This window comes from Neofelis nebulosa, chromosome 7 (genome assembly GCF_028018385.1).
Source record: "Neofelis nebulosa isolate mNeoNeb1 chromosome 7, mNeoNeb1.pri, whole genome shotgun sequence".
Classification (NCBI taxonomy): Eukaryota; Metazoa; Chordata; class Mammalia; order Carnivora; family Felidae; genus Neofelis; species Neofelis nebulosa.
This window is the reverse complement of record NC_080788.1, coordinates 120,678,343-120,698,447: the sequence shown is the minus strand read 5'-3', so window position 1 is coordinate 120,698,447 and position 20,105 is coordinate 120,678,343. Positions and strand designations below refer to the sequence as shown.

Genomic DNA, 20,105 nt, shown 5'->3' with positions numbered 1-20,105 from the left:
CGGCCGGCAGCGGCTGCAAGGTGGCGGAGGACGCAGCCAGCTCCACTAGAGGGCGCGCGCCCCAGGCAGGGCGCGCGCCCCAGGCGACCTTCCAGCGCTCACGCGTCCTGCCGCGCGGAGGGGGAGGCGAGCTCCGTGCGCTGCCCCGCGCTGCCCCGCCCCCGCCGCAGGCTAGCCGATCCCGCAGAGGGCGCCCCCACTGGCCGGGGCGGGAAGCGAAGGGGCCGGACGGCGGTCCCGCCGGGCCAGTCTCTTGTCACGCCGTTCTTAATACCTCTCCTGGCCTCCTTCAGACCTTCGAGGCCGCAGCCTGGGTCACCCAACCGGGAGTTTGTCCCCGAGCGCGGGGGCAGGACATAAATGCGCACAGGTCAGCAGTTCGAGCTTGCCCAGCACGAGAGAAAGGTGACCAGGTGCCCCCGTCCCGGCAGGCGTCGTCTCCCCCGCCAGCCGTCGGGTCAGCTCTGCGCTGCCCCCAGCTCCTCACGGGTTAACCCCCCTCGCCGCCCGCTCGCGTCCCTGTGCCAAAGTGGGTGTTGCTGGAATTCCTCTCTCCCTCTCCCGTAATGAGGGGGCTGAGCTGTCCCTCCGAGGAGGGGGCATGATGTAGATAAAAGAGACGAAAAAACAGGGGGAAGTTTCCAAAAATAAAAGCGTCCGTCTCCCCTTCAGAAGGCCGCAGAGACCGGGAGAAGGCGCGAAAAGTGCAGCGGCGGTGCGCACCCGGCTGGAGACGAGCGGACGCCAGGCTCGGGGCGCCCAGCCCCGGAGCGCTCACGCCGCCCAGCCCTCGCCCGGGGAAGGCTGGCTCGGAGCCCCTAGACCAGGAGTAGCGGGCCGCCGGCAGGGGAGCGGAGCGCAGGCGCCGCAAGCCCCCGGGGCTGTTCCCCGCGCTCACCGCTCTCCAGTCGCCCCCGGAGCCATGAGGCCCCCGACCACCCACCGCTGCACCGGGCGCGCCCTGCGGAACCCCTGCGGGAGCCTCCTGGCCCTCACCCTGGCTCTCTTCGTGGGCATGGGTCACGCTCAGAGGGACCCGGTGGGAAGATACGAGCCGGCTGGCAGGGAGGCGAACCGGCTGCGGCGCCCCGGGGGCAGTCACCCCGCCGCGGCTGCGGCCAAGGTGTACAGTCTGTTCCGAGAGCAGGACGCGCCCGTCCCGGGCTTGCCGCCCACGGAGCGGGCCCAACTCGGCTGGGGGAGCGCCCGGAGGCCCGCCAACGCGCTGGCCAGGAGGCCGCCCCGCGCGCAGCAGCCGCGCCGAGCCCAGCCACCTGCGCAGACCTGGAGAAGCAGTCCCCTGGGCCAGCAGCAGCCCGCAGTCCGCGCCCGGGCCGCCCCGGCTCTCCCGCGCCTCGGAACCCCGCAGCGGCCCGGGTCTGCGCCCCCAACCCCGCCGCGAGGGCGACTTACGGGGTGAGCACTGCAGAGGGGTCGGGGGAAGCGAGGGCGGGTCTCCGTGTGCTCATTAGTGGAGGGATGGGCAGGCGAGAGGAGAGAGGGCCCCGGGCTCGTGCCCTTGGTTCTTCTGGCCTCAGGACTGCAAGCATACAGCACCGGGGTCCCGAAGCTGAGGCTCGGAGATCCGCCCCACTTTCGAAGAGTTGAGGGCAGAGAGAAACACCATCCTCACCCTTTCGTGCCAGCTCGCCGAGACCTGACGTTAGATCCTTTCGCAAGGCGCGGGTGCATTCGCCTGCCCTCCGCTAACTGGTGCCCGCAGACTCCCGCAGCGCTGCCGGGAACCAAAAGGGAGCCCCGAAGGGGCAGCGGGGTGGGCGTTCCAGGCGCCTGAGACCCGAGAGCGGTCGAGCGGGCTCAGAGCGCAGGTAGGTAGAGGAGGTCGGGGCTCCAGAATGCCAAGGCAGATGCATCTCCGGGAACGGAGCTGGCAGCGACGCCTCAACTAGGCTATAAGTGTATATACAGTTGGGACGCAGGTCTGCCTGGGCCCTCGCGTGGCTGGACGTGGGAGGGGGCAGGGGCTCAAGGGCACTTTGGGTTCGAAGCCTGTACCCGCTCGAGCTGGCGTACAGTAGGTACGTGGGAGAATGGGTCTGTGTGCTCGTCTGTGCAGCTACGTGTCAGCACGACTCGTGCAATCTACAGGACTAAGTCTCTCCCCAACCTTGCGAGTTGCTTTTTTCCCCTCTCCCCGGGCATCCCTGCTGCCCGCTGGGGGCGCCCTCGCAGCGTCGGGAGCGTCCCAGGCAACCCTCATCCCAGCTGGGATCCTCATGGCTGAGGGGCACTGGCCTTGTCTGGGTATGACAGGTGTCTCTAGAATAGAGGACACGGGAGCCCTGGGCAGTGAGCGGCTGGTTGGGGGCAGGATGAGGGAGGCTGGGAAGGGCTCTGGCTTTATGGCCTGGGCCCAATATACCAGTTGGTTTCAGTCCCAGTGCACAGTAAGGACACTTGTACCCTCAGTTTTATCCTGGAGGACCGTGTGCCTCATGGCCTTCCACCCCGGGTTTTCCTTGGCTGCTGCACTCTTCCCACTTCAGCAGGATTGCCTCCCTTCGTTCAGATCTCTGCTCAGACAGGTCTCTGATTACTCCTGCCCCACCCTCTCTCCCTTCACTCTGCTTTACCTGTTTCTGTTTCCGCATTTATGGTTTGGTCTCCCAGCCCGCACTAATGTAAATTCTATGAAAACAGAGGCTTTGTTTTGTTCATTGCTATATTACCAGTGCCTAGAACAGTGCCTGCATATAATTGATGCTCATTGAGTATCTGTTGAATGAGGGGATGAAGTCCCTGCTGCCCACGGAAGGCCCAGCTTCAAGCAGGCCGAGAGTACACCCACGCACTGCCAAGTTGCTCACACCCAGGATCAGCCAACAAGGGTTAATGGAGCACCCACGTGTTTCAGTTTTTTCCTTTCGGGATGTGTGCAAGTTGATACATGCTTCCTAAGAGCTAGTGTGCAGAGCAGGGGATAGGAGATGGCAGCCCAGTGACAAAGGCATTGTTCCTGCAGGGAAAGCAACTCAATTACTTAAAAGTTAGAGAGAGGGAGTTAGAGAGATGAACAGATATGTGCCAGTGAATGTGCTTTCTAGTAACGGAAAGTTCATGTTAAAGCATAAAGAAATGGGACAGCTATGGCTGAGGAGCTCGGAGGAGAAGGCAGCCCTGTGAGCTGCAGTCCCTGGGGGTCAATGGACAGTTTGTGGGGAAGCAGAGGGGAGGCGGCAGGAGTGGGGTCCAGAGGTGTAGCAGTGCCAGAGGACAAGGCCCTTTCACTATTGGCACTGGCCTGGGAACAAGCGGGCACCCTGGTGTAGGGAAGCCATAGGAGTGATGCTGGAGCCATAGGTTGGGCCAGATCATGGGGGAACTTATTCATTGGCATTTAGGTGGAAGTTGGGGGGGGAAGGTAGGATAGTGCAGGGTGGGAGTGGAAGGGTGCACTATTAGAAGTTGTGAAATGAGGGGCGCCTGGGTGGCTCAGTCGGTTGAGCGGCCGACTTCGGCTCAGGTCACGATCTCGCGGTCCGTGAGTTCAAGCCCCGCGTCGGGCTCTGTGCTGACAGCTCAGAGCCTGGAGCCTGTTTCGGATTCTGTGTCTCCCTCTCTCTGACCCTCCCCCGTTCATGCTCTGTCTCTCTCTGTCTCAAAATTAAATAAACATTAAAAAAAAAAATTAAAAAAAAAAAAAGAAGTTGTGAAATGAGGTGAAGATGTGCAAAGCAGATTGTCACCACAATAGAGCCGGTATATGTGCACAGGCGTGTAAGGACATGGACAGGGTGCCACCCGTAGGCACCTATCATACACAGGCGCACACAAGGTATCACAAGTTGTGTATCTGGGGGTTCGGCTTCTCCCCCAGGTAGTCTTCTGCAGCTCTGATAAAGGGTGAGTTCATCTGGCAGTCCACACAACCGCTCCAAATCAGCTGGGGAGGGCTGAGTGGCAGTCTTGTCCATCTGCTTCCTCTACGCAGGCCCATTCTGGCTAATGGCTTCTGGCCAGGCTGACCTCTCTGGCAATCGCCTAGTGGGTTGCTCAGGGCCAAGGACCAAGTGCCACCTTCTGGTGGAGCTTGGAACTGCGTTACTACTTCCCGGATTCTTTATTCTTTCAACAAGTATTTGAAAAGCCTCCTGTGGGGCGCCTGGGTGGCGCAGTCGGTTAAGCGTCCGACTTCCGCCAGGTCATGATCTCGCGGTCCGTGAGTTCGAGCCCCGCGTCAGGCTCTGGGCTGATGGCTCGGAACCTGGAGCCTGTTTCCGATTCTGTGTCTCCCTCTCTCTCTGCCCCTCCCCCCCCCTTCCCTTCATGCTCTGTCTCTCTCTGTCCCAATACGTTGGAAAAAAAAATTTAAAAAAGAAAAGCCTCCTGTATGCCAGGTGCTGCCTGTATGCCAGGCGCTGTGCTGGATCATGGAGATAACAGCAGTGGCGGGCACAGCCCGTGTCCTCACGAAACTGGCATGTAGTGGGAATTTATTGCACACAAGGATGATTTAGTAAGCATGTGCGAGGCACAGAGGCACAATGCTAGGTGTGTGAGATACATTGTAACCATGGCCGAAAGATCCTGCACTAATAATGAAATTTATGGTCTACATGGGACTTAAAAAATTTTTTTGATGTTTATTTTTGAGAGAGACAGACAGAGCACGAGCAGGGGAAGGGCAGAGAAAGAGGGAGACACAGAATCTGAAGCAGGCTCCAGGCTCTGAGCTGTCAGCACAGAGTCCTCAGACTCACTAACGGTGAGATCATGACCTGAGCCCAAGTCTGTCGCTTAACCAACTGAGCCACCCAGGCACCCCTACAGGGGACTTTTAAAGCCATTGTCTCAAAATAGGCAGTATATCTTGAACTAGCCTCACAGCCAAACACTTTCATAATATTTTCCTTGATCTTTTCCCTCTTCTATTATTTTCCTTTGAATTTATATACTGTTAAAATAGCAGGATTTTGTATTTTATCAATTTTAAAGTATTTTATAATATGAAGTTTTGTACAAACATACAAAAAGGTATTGGAAATAATATGCCTAACAATCCAGATTGTTCAAACCTTAAGATTTTGGCACATCTTGCTTCTGATTTTTTTCAGTTGAAAATTCCTCTATAAATTTCTCTCTCTCACTCTCTCTCTCTCTGCCCAGAGTTTTAACCACTACCCTGAGTTCATTCATGATTCCAATGTATGTTTTTACACAATTACTACAAATGCACGGCTCCGTAAAATACACAGTATTGTTTTGCATATCTTTAAACTTAGATAAGTGATACCATACTGTATTATCCTCCTACACTTTGCTTTCTCCCTTCCTCATTAGATTTTTAAGTTTAACCAGGTTAGTATATTCAGCTCACGTTTATTCAGTTTAACTGTGGTTTATTATGCCATTGTCTGAATATACCAGTTTATCCACCCTCCTGTTTTTGACCCTTTAGATGACTTACCTTTTTTTGCGATTGCAAATAGTGCTTGGCTCATTTTTCTACATAAATAAATTCATTTTTCGAGGACACTTTGTATCACTCTTGTTGAGCCGAAAATAGTACCACTTGTCATAAAAGGAAGGTAATTGCGGGAGAATTGAAATAATGAAATGTTCTCAAATTCTAGTCAGACACCGTTATCTTAGGAAGCTCGCCCCTGTGGTATGCTTCCTATTGAAAGGGGGGACTGGGAAATGTTAGGGGAAGGACCTGGCGTGGAGACCTAACCTCAGGCAGATTTTTTTTTTTTCACTCATCTAATCAGGCTAGAAAGATCACTGAAAAGGGAATCTCTTGCATTGTCGAATGCTATGATTGTGGAAACCTAAAACCCCTTTCCTACTCTGGGTGTGGCTCCCGTTATTTGGGAAACAGTGGATTAAGTGGAACAAAGAAGTATTAAATGTATACCAGGTGTCAGGCATTGTGTTAGACACAAAGAGGAATAAGAAAGACTTCTCCAGATAGTCAAGATGGAGACACATATTACCAATAACCCAAGACATCAGTTCTAAATCTTTAAAAAAATTTTTTTAATGTTTGTTTATTTTCAATAGAGAGACAGAGACAGAGCATGAGCAAGGGAGGGGCAAAGAGAGAGGGAGACACAGAATCCAAAGCAGGCTCCAGACTCTGAGCTGTCAGCACAGAGCCCCATGCGGGTCTCGAACCCACAAAATGCAAGATCATGACCTGAGCAGAAGTTGGACACTCAAACGACTGAGCCACCCAGGTCCTGAGACAATCCGTTCTAAATGAATGCAGTGGATGGGGAATGGGAAAGGCTGAGTGTATATCAGGGGAGGTTCACACAAAGGAGGTAACATTCGATCTGGAAGTCTTGGAGTATGCAAAGGGTTTCAATCAGCAAAGAGAAGGAAGGCATTCTAGATAGAGAGCAGTTTAAGCAAAGGCATCAAAATGTGATCCTATGTGGTGCAATTCAGGGACAACACATTTTGCAGCCTTGGAGGATCATAGCTTTGGTTGTGGACGGTCATGGAGACAAGGGAGGGGTGATGGGGGCAATTAGACTGCACAGGCAGGTGGGGGTCTGGCCAGCTTCATGAGAGGCCAATGGAGAGCCTTGTGAGGTTTTTAACAAAGTACCAACGTGACCACGTTAGTCCTAGGTGGAACAGCAGCTGTCCCAGGCTGTTAGCCAGATGTGTCCCCAAGGGCTGGACAATGATGCTGGATACTGAGTTGATGTTTGCTGAGAGGTGTCACCTGGAAGGTTGGGCTCAAATGACCTTCCAGGGAGTCAGAATCCCTGGGTCATATATGCCCCAGCTAGTCAAACACTTGCTCCCTCCAGCTAGCCAGAGCCTGCTGAGTGGTCATTTCCCACCTCCCTGGGCCTCTACACAAGATTCTGATACTGGCCTAGAAGGAACTCTCAGAGTCCTCCATTGAGTACCCAAATCCCTCTTGAGTGCCCTTCCAGCCCCATTCTGGCCCCCTCTGCCTGGCAGTCTTTGATTCTGACCAGGCTTCACTGTAGTCTACCACTAGCAGGCAGGGCAGAGCTGGCTGCTACCTCCTATACTCAGCTGCAAAGCTGTCCTGAGGGCTTTGGGGGTGACAGCTGGCTCAGGGGGCCTCCTTGGGCTGGGCTCCATGCCATGACCTCCTAGCCAAGTGGGCCCCTCAGTCTGTGCTGTCTGAGCTCTAACAGACCTGAGTTCTTAGGAAACTCCCAGGGGATGCAGACTGTTTCCTTTCAAAGACCCCTAGGCCCCTGTGAGGACTGGTCACTTACGAGTGACTTACAAATGGGTGGGTAAAATATCCACCCCTTCCACCGGCGTGCACACTCAGAAAGCCTGGGTATGAGGACCAGCCCCTTCCTCAGAACCCAGTGACTTGGACCCTGATGGGGAGGAGGTTCTCATAGAGCCAGGAAGCTGCTGAAGGCAGTGGTCCAGAGAGGCTACAAGGTGGCCAGAATGGCACAGCTTTTGGCTGGGAGGATATTCTGGGAGCTCCCTGGGAGGCAGCTCCCCACAACTTTGGGCCAAAGGGCTAGAAATGGGCATCAGCTTTTCCAAGCTGCAGGAATTCATTTTGAATGTTTTGTAAGACTGCAAAAACCACACAAGCTTTGGGGTCCGTTGAAATGTCAAATAAATTCATAAGCGAGACCAGATGCTTACTCCCCTGGCCACAGAGGTCACAGGAACAGGCCCCTTCCCTGTCCTTCGCCCTGATTCTCCAGCTCGTGCTCTGCTGCCCCACTCATCCTGTTTCAGTGAGTGCGCAGTAGACCATTTCTGATGCCAGTAATGGGGCCCATGAAGCCAGGGCCAAGGCCCTCAGAAGCCTTCTCCAGGAAGAGTCCTTCTAGAGAAGTCACCCAGGTCTGGGCATTTGAGTCTTCAGACGAAGAGTGGGGGCTAGTGAAACCTGCTGGGGCTACAGGGGTCTGATCACACACCTGAAAGCAGAGTGCGAGTGAGCTGGGTAAGTGCCCCAGCGATCAGTATAGACCAGTGTCTCCTGCGGATGCCCTCAGTGCGAGAACCAAGGAGTAGCTGGGGAAGGACTATCCCCCATGGAGTAAGTTCTATCAGCCTGCCCAAAGAAAAAGTGTGCTCACTATGCAGAGGCAGCTTAACCCAAGTACACAGTTTCATTTTCTTACCAGCTCACCACCTCAAGCCCCTCCTCGATAGAAATTCTATAACCCCAGGTCCCTCTGTCCCCACTGCACACCCACTGGCCTGCCAGGGGCAGGCTTCTCCCCATGTGCATGTGTGGGCAGGTGACGCATATGTAGGTCCTTAAGACTGTTTTACATGTGTTTTCCAGCTTCCCCTACATGGTCAGCATTTGTTGGGCAAAGGACCATGGTGTTTCGTTTGGTGAGAGGCAGTGTGGGGTCGGAGCATGACTTAGAGACGGGCCAACTCAAGTTTGCATTTGGCTTTGGCACTTACTCATTGTTTAGCCTCAGCAAGTGACTTAAACTTTCTTGAACTTGCTTTTTTCATCATCTGCATGATCACTCATTATAGTCCCAGGAGAGTGACTTCTTTGTGTTAGGTACTGTATCTCTCTCTCTCTCTCTCCCTCTCTCTCTCGTTTAATCATGACAACCACCCAGTAAGGCAGGTATTATTATGTCCATCATCCTGATGGAGGGAGTGGACTTTCTCAAGATCACTCAGAGAATGGCAGTTAGGAATCAGTGTTAGATCTGCAGGATGTCAAAGTGCTTACCGCTGGGCCATGTGGACTCCCCAGAGAAGGGGGACAGTGGCCAGCCTGGCAGTGTTCCCCCAGGCCCTGCCAGTAGAGGGCGGCACCACCAAAGCAGCCCTGTGAATAGTACCACTCTGAGCACCCTGTGCTGACCCCGTTTTGCTGATCCGGCAGGAGGAACGTCTGCGGGGGACAGTGCTGCCCAGGATGGACGACTGCGAACAGCACCAACCACTGTATCAAACGTGAGTGCCTCCGCCGCCTTCACCCTTCTCCCCCCTCCCTCCCTTGAGGTTGGCCAGGCCAGGGGCCTATGGTGGAAGGGAGGAGATTTTAAAAAGGCCTCCAGCTGGAACAACTTCTCGGAGAAAATCCCCCGATTATGTTTTTTAAAGCTTCCTGCATTCCCTTCCTGCTGCCCCACTGTGTTGGTGCCCCACTTGCCCCATCCACGGGGTCCCTTAGGTGCCCACATGCCCCTGTAGTCTGCAAAACATGCCTGGCCCCAGAGTCTCCGCGTCCCACATTTCTAGGGACACCATTCACATTGTGTGCCATGGGAATCCACCCTGCCATGGCCCCTGGCCCTGCTGGTCCTGGCCTCTGTCAGGCGTCTGCCAGGATGAGGCTGTCAGATGAGGCTCTGATCCCACGTCTGGAGAGCCTTTTGAGACTGCTCTGAAGCTGGCAGGCTGGCCCCGATGAGAGAAAAGAGAGAAGAGTCATCTTAGTTACATGGAAACCAGGGAGCCAGGCAGAAAGAGCCAGGGGTCCATGCCTAAGCCTCTCGGAGAGGCTTCGTGGTGTAGAGGCGGTGACAACGACAAGAGCCAATCCCTACACAGGACTCGCTTTGTGCAAGCTACACTTTATATGGCCAGGGGGGCAGGGAGTACTACTCTCCATTTGGCAAATAAGGAAACTGAGGCACAAGCAGGTCACAAGCACGTTCCGGGTCACTTGGCCTGGAAATGGCGGGGTTTGATCTCAAGTGACCTGACTCCGGGGCGTCCCTCTTCTTAATCACTAGACCCTGCTGCCAGATGTCTTATCTTACCTTATCTTTGTGGGCCTCACTTTGTACACTTGTGAACTGGGATCACTACTGCTATTCCTACTAGCTAAGAGCTGAGCATTCACTGTGGGCCTAACACTGTGCTAAGCCCTTCATGTACATTATCAAGACTCTCAATAATCCTGTAAAGTGGGTATTTACTGACCATTCCCACTTATGGGCAAGGAGGCTGAGTCTTGGGTTGATTAGGAAACATGGCCAAGGTTACACGACTCCAAGCACTAGATCTGGGACTGGATCCAGGCATTTTGACTTTAGAACCCCATACTCTTCTCTGTGGGGGGGTTGTTCCCTCCCGACACAGCTGAGGCCGGGCCTTCTGGAATTTGGAATCCTCACAGGTGAAAACATATGGGGGCTCCAGAGAGCCCCTTGGATCTTTCTCCTTCACACCCCAGGGCTCCTTGTGAGCACTCATCAGCTCCCCAGGCCTGGTTGGCCCAGGGGCCTCACTTGTCTCTTCCTGCCATTACCTTCTCCCAGGCCCTAAGCCTGGATACAGAGATTCATTCTCAGCAGAACCCCTTCCTGCCCAATGACAAGCCCCAGGCCCTTTTCAGCGCGAGGGTTTCACAGCTAATGGTCTGGGTATTTGACCAAACCTGTGGCGTTCCCAGCCCTGATGGATGCCCTCATCTCTCTCGAGATGGGGATGACAGGGGACAAAATGGGCATGCATCTGTTTCTGTGGAGATGGACCTACTGGCTCCCCAAGCTCCTGGTTCTGCCTCAAACTCCATGGCCCTGACCCTCTCCTAGCCTGACAGCAAAGCTCAGGCAGAAGCTTGGGTCTCTCTAAGGGTCTCCAGATAGACCAAAACCCCAAGCTCAAAAACAAACAGCAAAGCAGAACTTTCACCTGAAAATTCTTTTCTTTTCAGGGAGCCTGGATTAGTGGGGCTCTCAGAGGACAGGCCCTCTGTGGCTGGTGGCAGAGTTGGGGGAAAGACACTTTTCCTTCAGAACTATAAGATGAAGTCATTATGCCTCGGGTGGCTTGCGTAAGGTCACAGGCTCACTGGGGGAGGATCTGAGCCTCAACATCAGCCACACCACTGGGCAGAGGAGACAAGGGATGTGGGTAGCCAGGTGCCTTTATGCTCAGCAGAAGATTTGGAGTTAGAAGCTAGGGCCTGGGCACTGGTATATTTTTAAAACAACCCTAGGGCAATTCTCACCAGGGCTGAAGACCACTGAACAGAGTTTAGTCAGTCAGAGGACGATTTGCCTTGGGGGCCCTAACTCAAATCTGGGATGTTCCCATGACTCCTCTGGGATCTTACTGAAGTACAGATTCTGACTCAGCAGGTGTGGGGAAGGGGCTGGAGAGTCTGAGTTTCTAGCAAACTCCCAGGTGCTGCTGGTGGTTCAGGGACCACACTTTGAATATCAGTGCCTTGGGGCCCTCTGGAGGACTGGGGAGGGATTCTGGATTAGGGACGGGGAGGAGGGTTGATATGTTCTAGGGAGCTCGGCAGAGAGTATTGTTGAGAGTTGAGTCGAAGCTGGAGCGGGGTGGCTTTCAGAGGGGGTGGGCTTCTCATCTGCTACCTGAGGGGTCTGGGCATGGGCCTTGCTCAGGGCCTCCAGCCCTGGAGGTTCTCAGTTTCCTAGCTTGTTCATGATTTTCCAGCGTCAGTCTCCACCCAGCTGGAGTGTTGACTCTGGAAACTCAAAAGTTGGGGGAGTCTGCAGATTGTCAGACCCAACACGCGTGCGTGCAATTGTCCCCAGCCGGGAGATGCGCCGGCATGCTGACATATCCCCAGTCCACCCTGGGAGTCCTCAGCCCCCATATTTCTCTCCGGGTCCCCTCGCCCTGCTGTTCCCCTGGTCATCCCCCCTTGACCCTGGCACGCAGCTGGCAGCTCTCCTGGAGGAATCGCCAGGGGGCCTTTCCCAACTGGAGGTTGGCTTGCCCACCGAAGGTCTGTGTGCTGGTTAGCTGGGCCTTGTACTGTTTGCTTGTTGCTGTTTTGCTGCTAAAGAGCCTAACGAGAACCACGTGGGCGGTGGGGTGTTGGCTCTGTAGAATGTGGGGCTCTTGGCACCACACCCTGTCAGCTGGCTCTCTCCTGCCTCCCCCTGTTGGTTAGTATCTTCCTCTCCCTTCCCCACAGCTGCCCTCCTGGCTGGAGCCAAGGTACCAATGCTGGAGAATGCTCGGGACTCTTCCCTAGCACTTTCACACATGTGGGGTGCCTCCTTGGCCAGCAGGAGAGGGAGGCAGACGAGGAGGACTTCCGTCACTTCCAAGAATGAAGTCTAGTCCCAGGACCCTATGGAGACTCAGTCTGTCCCCCGGTCTCTCCCAGATATCTGTGGGTCCAACCCACTGCCCATGCACAGGGAGGGATGGCCCTTGCCCGCTGGGCCACACCCTGGTCCCCTCTCACCTCCTCTCGCAGAATCCTCGGTGGCTGTGACATACCGGTCCAGCCGCCCGGCCCCTTCCTTCCTCCCTGTCCAGTGTCTGGACCTCAGGGAGCCACTGCGTCTGTAGGCAGCCATTGTTCGAATCCCAGCTCCTCACTCCACCTTGGCAGGGTCGAGAGTTGGGCTCTAATCTCTTCTTCTGCTCTTGGTCTCTGCCTTCCCGTTTGTGGCTTTGCCAGCTCTGCCCCAGGATTTATGTGTTTATGTATTTGTGGAGGCAGCTGACGGGGGCCTGCCTGAAGTCCTTCCTGAGGGGAAGCACCGTAGAGTGTGGGCTGACTGGATCCTGTTTATAGCTGGGGCATTTGGAAGACTGTCCAGCCTTTCCAAACTGGCTCACCCCCATCACCACCCCAACACACACACAAGCTTTGGGGGCTTCTGAAGGCTCATGCGGGGAAAGAAGCTTTGAAGAATACTTTGATTTCTCATTATTTTCTCAGCCTAGATGCACAGAGGCTGGGACTCTTCTGGGGAGGGCAGAAGGAGTCCCTGTAGCTGTTGAGGGGGCTAGGTGGGTTAGCCCACCGTCACCACCACTAAGCAGTAAGGTTCAAGGTTGAGAGCGTGTGCTTTGGATTCTGGTGCCAAATCCAAGGAGTCGTGGATTTGAATCCCGGCCCTGCGTCTTCAGGCAAGTGACTGGCCCTCTTCTACCATAAAGCCTCATCTGTAAAATGGGTGCAACCATCTCTACAGTGCTGTTTTTGAGGATTAACAATAATAACAGTCTGTAGCTATTACCATATTTCAGGTACTGTTCGTATGTTGTTCGTTTTTAATCCTCACAATCCTATAAGTTCGATTTGATCTTTCTGTCCCTTTACAAATGAGGCTAACTGTTCCCCTAAGCCATGCACCTAGGAATCGGCAGGGCCTGGCTGTGAATCCAGGTAGCCTGGCTCTGGAGGGACAGGATTCTTGGTCCTGATAAATGACAAGTCTGTGCAGGGAGCCTGGCACTTGGTAAGTTTGGCTGTCATCTTAATCCACATCCAAGAGATTGTGCTGACTACCTGGGTTTAAATGCAAGCTCTGCCACTTAGCTATGTGACCGTGGGTGAGATGCGTAAGCTCTCTGTGCCTCAGTTTCCTCACCTGTAAAATGCGACTAATAGTAGTCCCTGCCTCACAGAGTTGTAAGAGACAAATGAGATAACTCAGGTTGAACGTTTAGCTCAAGGCCTGGCATGTTCCCTGTGCTCCGTGCGTGTTTGGCCTTGACGTCGAGAGAAGGGATTGTGTCTCGAGGCCCTCGGCGTGCAGCACAGTGGCAGGTGCTCATTGGACATGGTATAAAAAGGCTCAGTCAGCATGTACTGAATGATACAGGGCCCATCCCAGGATTGTGCTGACTGCTCTCAGCCTCAAGTTTTTCCACGTGCCAAACAGGGATAAGAATGGCACCCGTAGTAGTTATAAGAATGAAGAGGAGTGGCATGTGTAAAGAAGTTAGCCCAGGGCCTCATAATGGTAAGTGCCGAACAAACATTAGGGAAAAGAGTCACAGCACGGGTGGGATCTTCACTGACTGGTTAGGAGCTTCCAGGAGCCAACTTTGAGCCTCTGTGTGGCTTGTCTCTGGAAGAACCATCCTCTGAGACTCAGTGGTTGGCGGGGAGTGGAGGAGAGCAAGGTGAGAAGTGGCCAAGGGGAATAATCGCACAACTTCAGTGGATTAACATGAAGGTGCAATCCTAGCAAGAGACCATCGTCTCTCCCCCCGAGCATATACGGGTACCTTAGGATTTCCTGGTGGGCAGGTATGTGCCCCCAAGGCTCTTTGCTCAAAGGAGTATTTAGGAGATGTTCTTACCCAGGGATCATGAAGCCAGGTGTTGTGTCCTGTTGATATCAGTGAAGTGTCTACCTGGTCCACGGGTGGTAAAGGACTGAGTAGGTGAAGGATCACATGGGTGGCCTGGTAGCTTCCTTCTGCCATCCCCAGCTGCCTCTTCTCACCTCCTTGGCTGGAGTCTCCTTTTCTTTTTCTTTTTTTTATTAGAAAATTTTTTTTAATGTTTATGCATTTTAGAGAGAGAGACAGAGGGCGAGTGGGGGCAGGATGGAGAGAGAGGGAGACACAGAACCGGAAGCAGGCTCCAGGCTCTGGGCTGTCAGCACAGAGCCTGACACAGGTCTCGAACCCGCAAGCTGTAGGATCATGACCTAGGTGGAAGTTGGACGCCCAACTGACTGAGCCAGCCAGGCGCCCATCTTAATGCTGGGATTCCCCAAGACTTTCCACAGATCTTCGAAATCTCCCCCACAAAGAGGGAGGCCATGGGAGCCAACCCAAGCATTAGTCGTCCCCCATTATTGAGCCCTAGTAGGCACTCTTAACTGTCAACAAACACACAGCAATAATAGCAGCCATGTTCCGTTATAGCCAGGGACCACACTAAACATTTCACCCCCTTGACCCTGTGAGTGGTCATCGTGTGTTCTCTGCTGTGCTCCCTCTTCTGTCCCTGGCTGTGGCTTGTCCTCTACCCAGTGACTAAACATTGGGTTCCCCAGGACTGAGTCCTGGGTCCACTTCCTTCTCGCTGTACCGCTCCCAGAATGATCTCACGTATCCCCATGGATGGAAGCATTATCTCTGGGCTGACGACACCCAGATTTATATAGACGGCTTCAGCCAGACCTCTTTTCTGACCTCCAGACTCCTTCGTCGTGATGCCTACTCAACATCTGTTCTTGATATTCTCCAGACATCCCCACCCTCTATTGGTCCTAAAGGAGCTCTTCGTTTCACTCCCTCTGCCAGCTCTCCTGCCCAGGTGTTACCCCACCCTGTTTAAAGCCATCCACATCTACCTGAATGCTCGAGTCAGATATCTGGGGGCCATCCGGGACACCCCTCACTGAGCCCTCTTTGTTTCACTTCCTAAATCCCTCGGGGGCCTGTCTGCTTCTCCCTGCTGCCCCTGCTGCCTCTCCAGTCTAAGGAGCCAGTATGGGCTCCTGGGTGACTGCCGCAGCCTGCTGGCTGCTCTCCCCACTCTCTGGGTCTTTCTCCATAAACCATATCATAACACATCTCTGTGCACTCCTTCCTGCCGCGGCGTACCCAGCCTCGTCTCCCAGAACTCCCCCGGCTCACCGAATCCAGCCTGGTTTCCTGGAAGACACATCCTCCAGGCTGTTGCACATGCTGCTCTGTTTGCTTTTCCTTCTCTCTCTATGCAGCCAGCTCCTTGTCATCTTTCCCATCTCTGTTTCAAGTGCCTCTCCTCAGAGGAGCTCCCCTAACCCTTCCGTCAGGGCTTGCCCACACCAGCCTTGTTATTCTGGATCCTAGCCCCCTTGACTTTTTCCCCTCCATGACTCATACCTTGATTTGGGTTTTCCTATTTATGTGTTTATTTGTTTTGCGACTCTCTAAGTTGGAAGCTCCATGAAGGAAAGGACAATGTCTGTCCTGCTTACCATCCTAGGTAAATAGTAAATGTTGGATGCGTGACCATTTTCTAGATGACACTGAGGCTCACAGAGGTGAGCTAAAGTCCCACAGAATCTGAACACAGGTCTCAGACTGCAGGGTTGTTCTCCCCTCTGTGCTTCTGCCGTGACCTTGGCTGAATTGTAAGCAGGAGTGGTGTATTCCCCTGCCTCCTGATCCTCCTGGGTCCTGGGCAGGGATCTGGTGCTCCTGGAGAACAGCGTGGTGGGCTTCATGTCAACCACAGAACTCTCTTCCATGCCCCGAAGCTACTCCCCTGGAAAAGGCTGGTTCCTGGGCTCATCCCTGTTGGAGGTTGTCCTGGGGCCCCATCCCATCCTTCTCTCCTCTCCAGAGGCCCCTCTGGCACTGACACCTCCAAACCCTGCCTGTTCTCAGACAAGGCCCCGGGGCTGCAGGGATAGTGGGGTAACTCTTCTGCTTTGGCGCAGGAGCTGGAGACAAACCCAGGCCTGAGCCCTGGGCCGTGAGCCCTGCCCAGTGGTCTCCCTCCTCATGCCTGCTGGAGCCGGTGGGAATTGGGCCTGCTCTCTGCCCTTGGCCTCCTGCCCCTGACTGGCCCAGCGTTGTGGCATTTGTTAATGCAATTAGCAGGGCGGTCCATGCCGAGGGGCTGGGGGCCAAGGTCTGACTCACACCTCCCCTTCCTCCCCTCTGGCCGCCAAACGGTAGAGGCCCGCTTGGCCTGCCAGACGGCGTCTGCAGAGAGCACACGAGGGGCCAAGAACGGCATCTTTCTCTCATTAGAGGCTTTTATGTGAACACAACTGCTATTTTGGAGCCGGGTGCTTGGCTGGCCCCTGAGCCCCAGTGCTGTTTCCAGCCGTCCCGAGAACAGCTGCGGCGGGAGCCGGGCAAGTCCTTGAGGACCTGACTTTTCCCACAGCCTGGGGTCTCAGGGCCCAGATTGGGGCCTGGAGACACAGCCGCCGGGCAGAGCTCGGGTATGGACAGGGCCTAGGTGGACTCTGAAGTCGTCTGGGGACCCGACGGGCATTTCCTTGCCTCAGAGATCTCTAACAATCAAAGTCCCTTTCTGTGGAAAGCAAAGGTCAAGGCTATGCAGAAACTGCTCAAGCCGTAGTGGACACCCCACCCCCTGTAAGAGAATTCCAGGGCCAACCAAAACCTCTGGGTGAGGGCCTAAGTTGGGGTGCCCAGGGCAGGGCTGAGATAAACACTGAGGGTGGGGAGGAGACTGTCCTGTCTGCAAAGGCCTCTGGATGTAGAAGGGGACAGGGCCCTGTCCTGAGGGAGGGATCGGTAATTTAGTGGGTAGGTTCTTTGTGTCCCACTGACACGGATTTTAGGGAAAATGGAGGTTTAATCTGGGGAGCAACTGAGCTTCAGGTGAGGGGGTGCTGGGCCCAGAGTCTGACCTGCAGCCAAGGCTCATCTCCCAGACAAGAGGCACCAGAACTGTGGCTTCTGTGACTGAGGAACTGAATTTTACATTTTATTTGATTTTAATCAATTTCATGTTAAATAACCTCATACAGCTTGTGGCTGCAGCATTAGACTGTTGCGTCGCACAGCTGTAGAGAGTGCAGTGCCCCTCCACACCCACGATCTCTCTTGAGACTCACATGACTCTTTGAGGCAGGAATTATCAGCCCCCTTTTATAGAAGAGATCACTGAGGCACCGGTTGAGGCATCTCGCTGAGATGAGACGAGTCCAAGGTCACACAGCAGGGATGTGGCTGAGCCGGGGTCAAACCAAACCCTTCTGACTCCCAGCCTCATGTTCTTTCTGCTACCAAGTAGCTGATCAGAGGCTCAGAGCAGGAGTAAGGCCACACGGCGAGAGCTATTTCCAGAATCCCCCCGGGCCTGCCCATTCTGAGTTTGGTCTCCTCCCAGAGGCAGGGGTTTGTGTGGAAAATCTGAGCAAACCTCAGCTCGACTGTTCTGGAGTGGAGTGAAGGGAGAAGGGGCACAGCCAGAAGATGGGGGTTGGAGGGAACGATGCCTTCTATTTCTTACTTTCAAAGCAATTTCAGGAGTTTTCTTTTTATTCCCCTCTCTTTCGGCATCCTGCTAACTGCACAGAGCTGAACTCCCAAAGTTGAAACTTTCCACATGTCCAATCCTCAGTGAGGAAGAGAGTGCCAGGAGAGTGTGGAAAAGCAAGGGTTCAGGAGAAGCCCAAATTATGAATGGCTAAGGACTGGCATTGGGGAGTGAGCACTGGGGAGGCTGAAACAGCCTTGCTTGCTGGTTGTCTGAGGAAGCTGGCTTCTGGGTGGGGGTGGGGGGTGCTGGCTGTGCCCTTCGTGGCATCATGATTGACAACCTTTTTACCAATAATCAATGAATACTCACGAAAGCCATGTACCCCATCCTGGTTAATTTCTCAAGTATAAAGCATGATCTCTGCTCCTGTGGAAAAGTGGGAGAGAGGAGGCTCCAAGAACAAAACATAAAGACTTCCCGGCTGGCCACGGCTGGGAGTTTTCTCTCCTAAAATTCTCGCAAAACTGCATGAAGCTGCCTGCCCCGGGGCCCTTGGCATTTCCTTTTCTGCTTTATGCAGCAGGCCCTGCCATCGGCCGTTCTGACAGGGATGATTTCCTTTCTGATCCTTCAGCTTTGAAACCTGTGTTCATTTGACAGGAACGTTTTGCTTCAGTCTCCTTTCAACAAAAGGACACATGACCACTCTTGCCGAAGGGTCCCAAACTTCTGGATTTCATGCACCAGTAAAATATCCGAAAACCTCATAGGTACCGAAGTACAGTAGCCAACTTCTCATTTTGCCACGTGAGGATGTTAGAAATACAAACTACCGGGGCACCTGGGTGGCTCAGTCGGTTAAGCGTCCGACTTCGGCTCAGGTCATGATCTCGCGGTCTGTGAGTTCGAGCCCCGCGTCAGGCTCTGTGCTGATGGCTCAGAGCCTGGAGCCTGCTTCTGATTCTGCGTCTCCCTCTCTCTCTGACCCTCCCCCGTTCATGCTCTGTCTCTCTCTGTCTCAAAAATAAATAAACGTTAAAAAAAAAATTAATAAAAAAAAAAAAAAAGAAATACAAACTACCATTTGCCATCACTTTTAATTTAAAAAGAACATCAAGGGGTACCTCCGGGGTGGCTCAGTTGGTTGAGCGTCCGACATCAGCTCAGGTCACGATTGCCTGGTTGGTGAGTTCGAGCCCCACATCGGGCTCTCTGCTGTCAGCCTGTCAGTGCAGAACCCGCTTCAAATCTTCTGTGCCCCTCTCTCTGCCCCTTCCTCTGCTTGCGCTCTCTCAAAAATAAACAAACGTTTAAAAAATAAATTAATTAAAGGGGCTCCTGGGTGGCTCAGTCGGTTAAGCGTCTGACTTCGGCTCAGGTCATGATTTCACAGTTCATGGGTTCGGGCCCCACGTCAGGTTCTGTGCTGACAGCTCAGAGCCTGGGGCCTGCTTCAGATTCTGTGTCTCCCCCTCTCTCTGCCCCTCCCCCGCTTGCACTCTGAGAAATAAAATGAAAACTTTAATAAAAAAATTTTTTTTAAATATATAAATAATAAATAAATAAAGAGAGTACCAAAAAAAAAAGTAGGAAAGACATTATCTCAAAATAAAAGACACTTTTTAAATGGGAAAACAGCATTATAAAAAAACTCGGGGCAACTTTTTTATTTTCTTTATTTTATGGCAGACCAGTAGAAAACGGTCATAAGAATGTGCTCTTGACAGATGGGCACTAGGAACCACCACTTTGAACCATTTGGGGGTGACTTTGGGGGTAGTGAGAGAGAAGAGAGGAGTTTCAGCTCCAGTCCCATAAGGCAATGACCCGCTCAGAACAGAAGCGTGACCCCTTTAGTGAGGAGGTCAGGTAGTTCCCTGCATCTTGCTGAAACACGTAAAACAACTCAAGAGAGGGTGCAGATCATGTCAGTGAGAGCTGGCTCAAAACCTCCAAAACCCTGACACCTGGCAAATCTGGGCCTCTGTGCAGTTTCGTAAATGGTTGATCCAGAGAGGTTATCTTCCCCAGCAGGTTTTTTTCTGCCAACCAACCTGGCTGGCTTGGAAGCCTTTTAGAGCTTTTATTTACCATGGTATTCCATCCATCCATCCATAAGTGCTGTTTTTATGGTTTCCCTCAACCACCCATTTTCAATAAGCTGTTCATTGTACCAGCCGAGGTTGGCCAACCCTGGTCCTCAGTGAGGACCTAATGCCCTGCCTGGCAAGGGGCTTCTGTGGTTGTGAGAACCCACCCTTGGGCAGAGCTTCCTCCACGCGGGAACCAGCTTTGTTGTCTTTGTGCACCACCCCCCCACCCCCCGGCAGCCAGTCTGGCCAAGGGAGGGTGCCCACCAATTGTTGATGGAATAGAGTAGCAAATAAGGCAGAACCAGAAGTGAGTGAATCAAAATAAAAGTGAGACAGGGAGGCCTGCAGGATTTCAGGTCTGGGGTTTCTAGAGTGTGAAAGATCTTATTATTAAAGTCAAGGATGGGCCA

General features: G+C 53.5%; 1 protein-coding gene across 3 annotated transcripts in view; it reads left to right on the top strand.

The window, feature by feature from the left end:
- Nucleotides 1–220: 220 nt before the first annotated feature.
- The window catches only part of LTBP2 (latent transforming growth factor beta binding protein 2), a 106,308-nt gene continuing 86,423 nt past the window's right edge, over nucleotides 221–20,105 (top strand). Inside the window, exons 1-2 of one of the 3 annotated variants that reach the window (XM_058739666.1) lie at nucleotides 221–1,416; nucleotides 8,846–8,916. In XM_058739666.1, coding sequence (XP_058595649.1) covers nucleotides 923–1,416; nucleotides 8,846–8,916 — 565 coding nt within the window. In that variant the 5' untranslated portion in view covers nucleotides 221–922. The remainder of the gene's footprint in view (nucleotides 1,417–8,845; nucleotides 8,917–20,105) is intronic. The other 2 variants (XM_058739665.1, XM_058739664.1) reach the window with 2 other exon arrangements.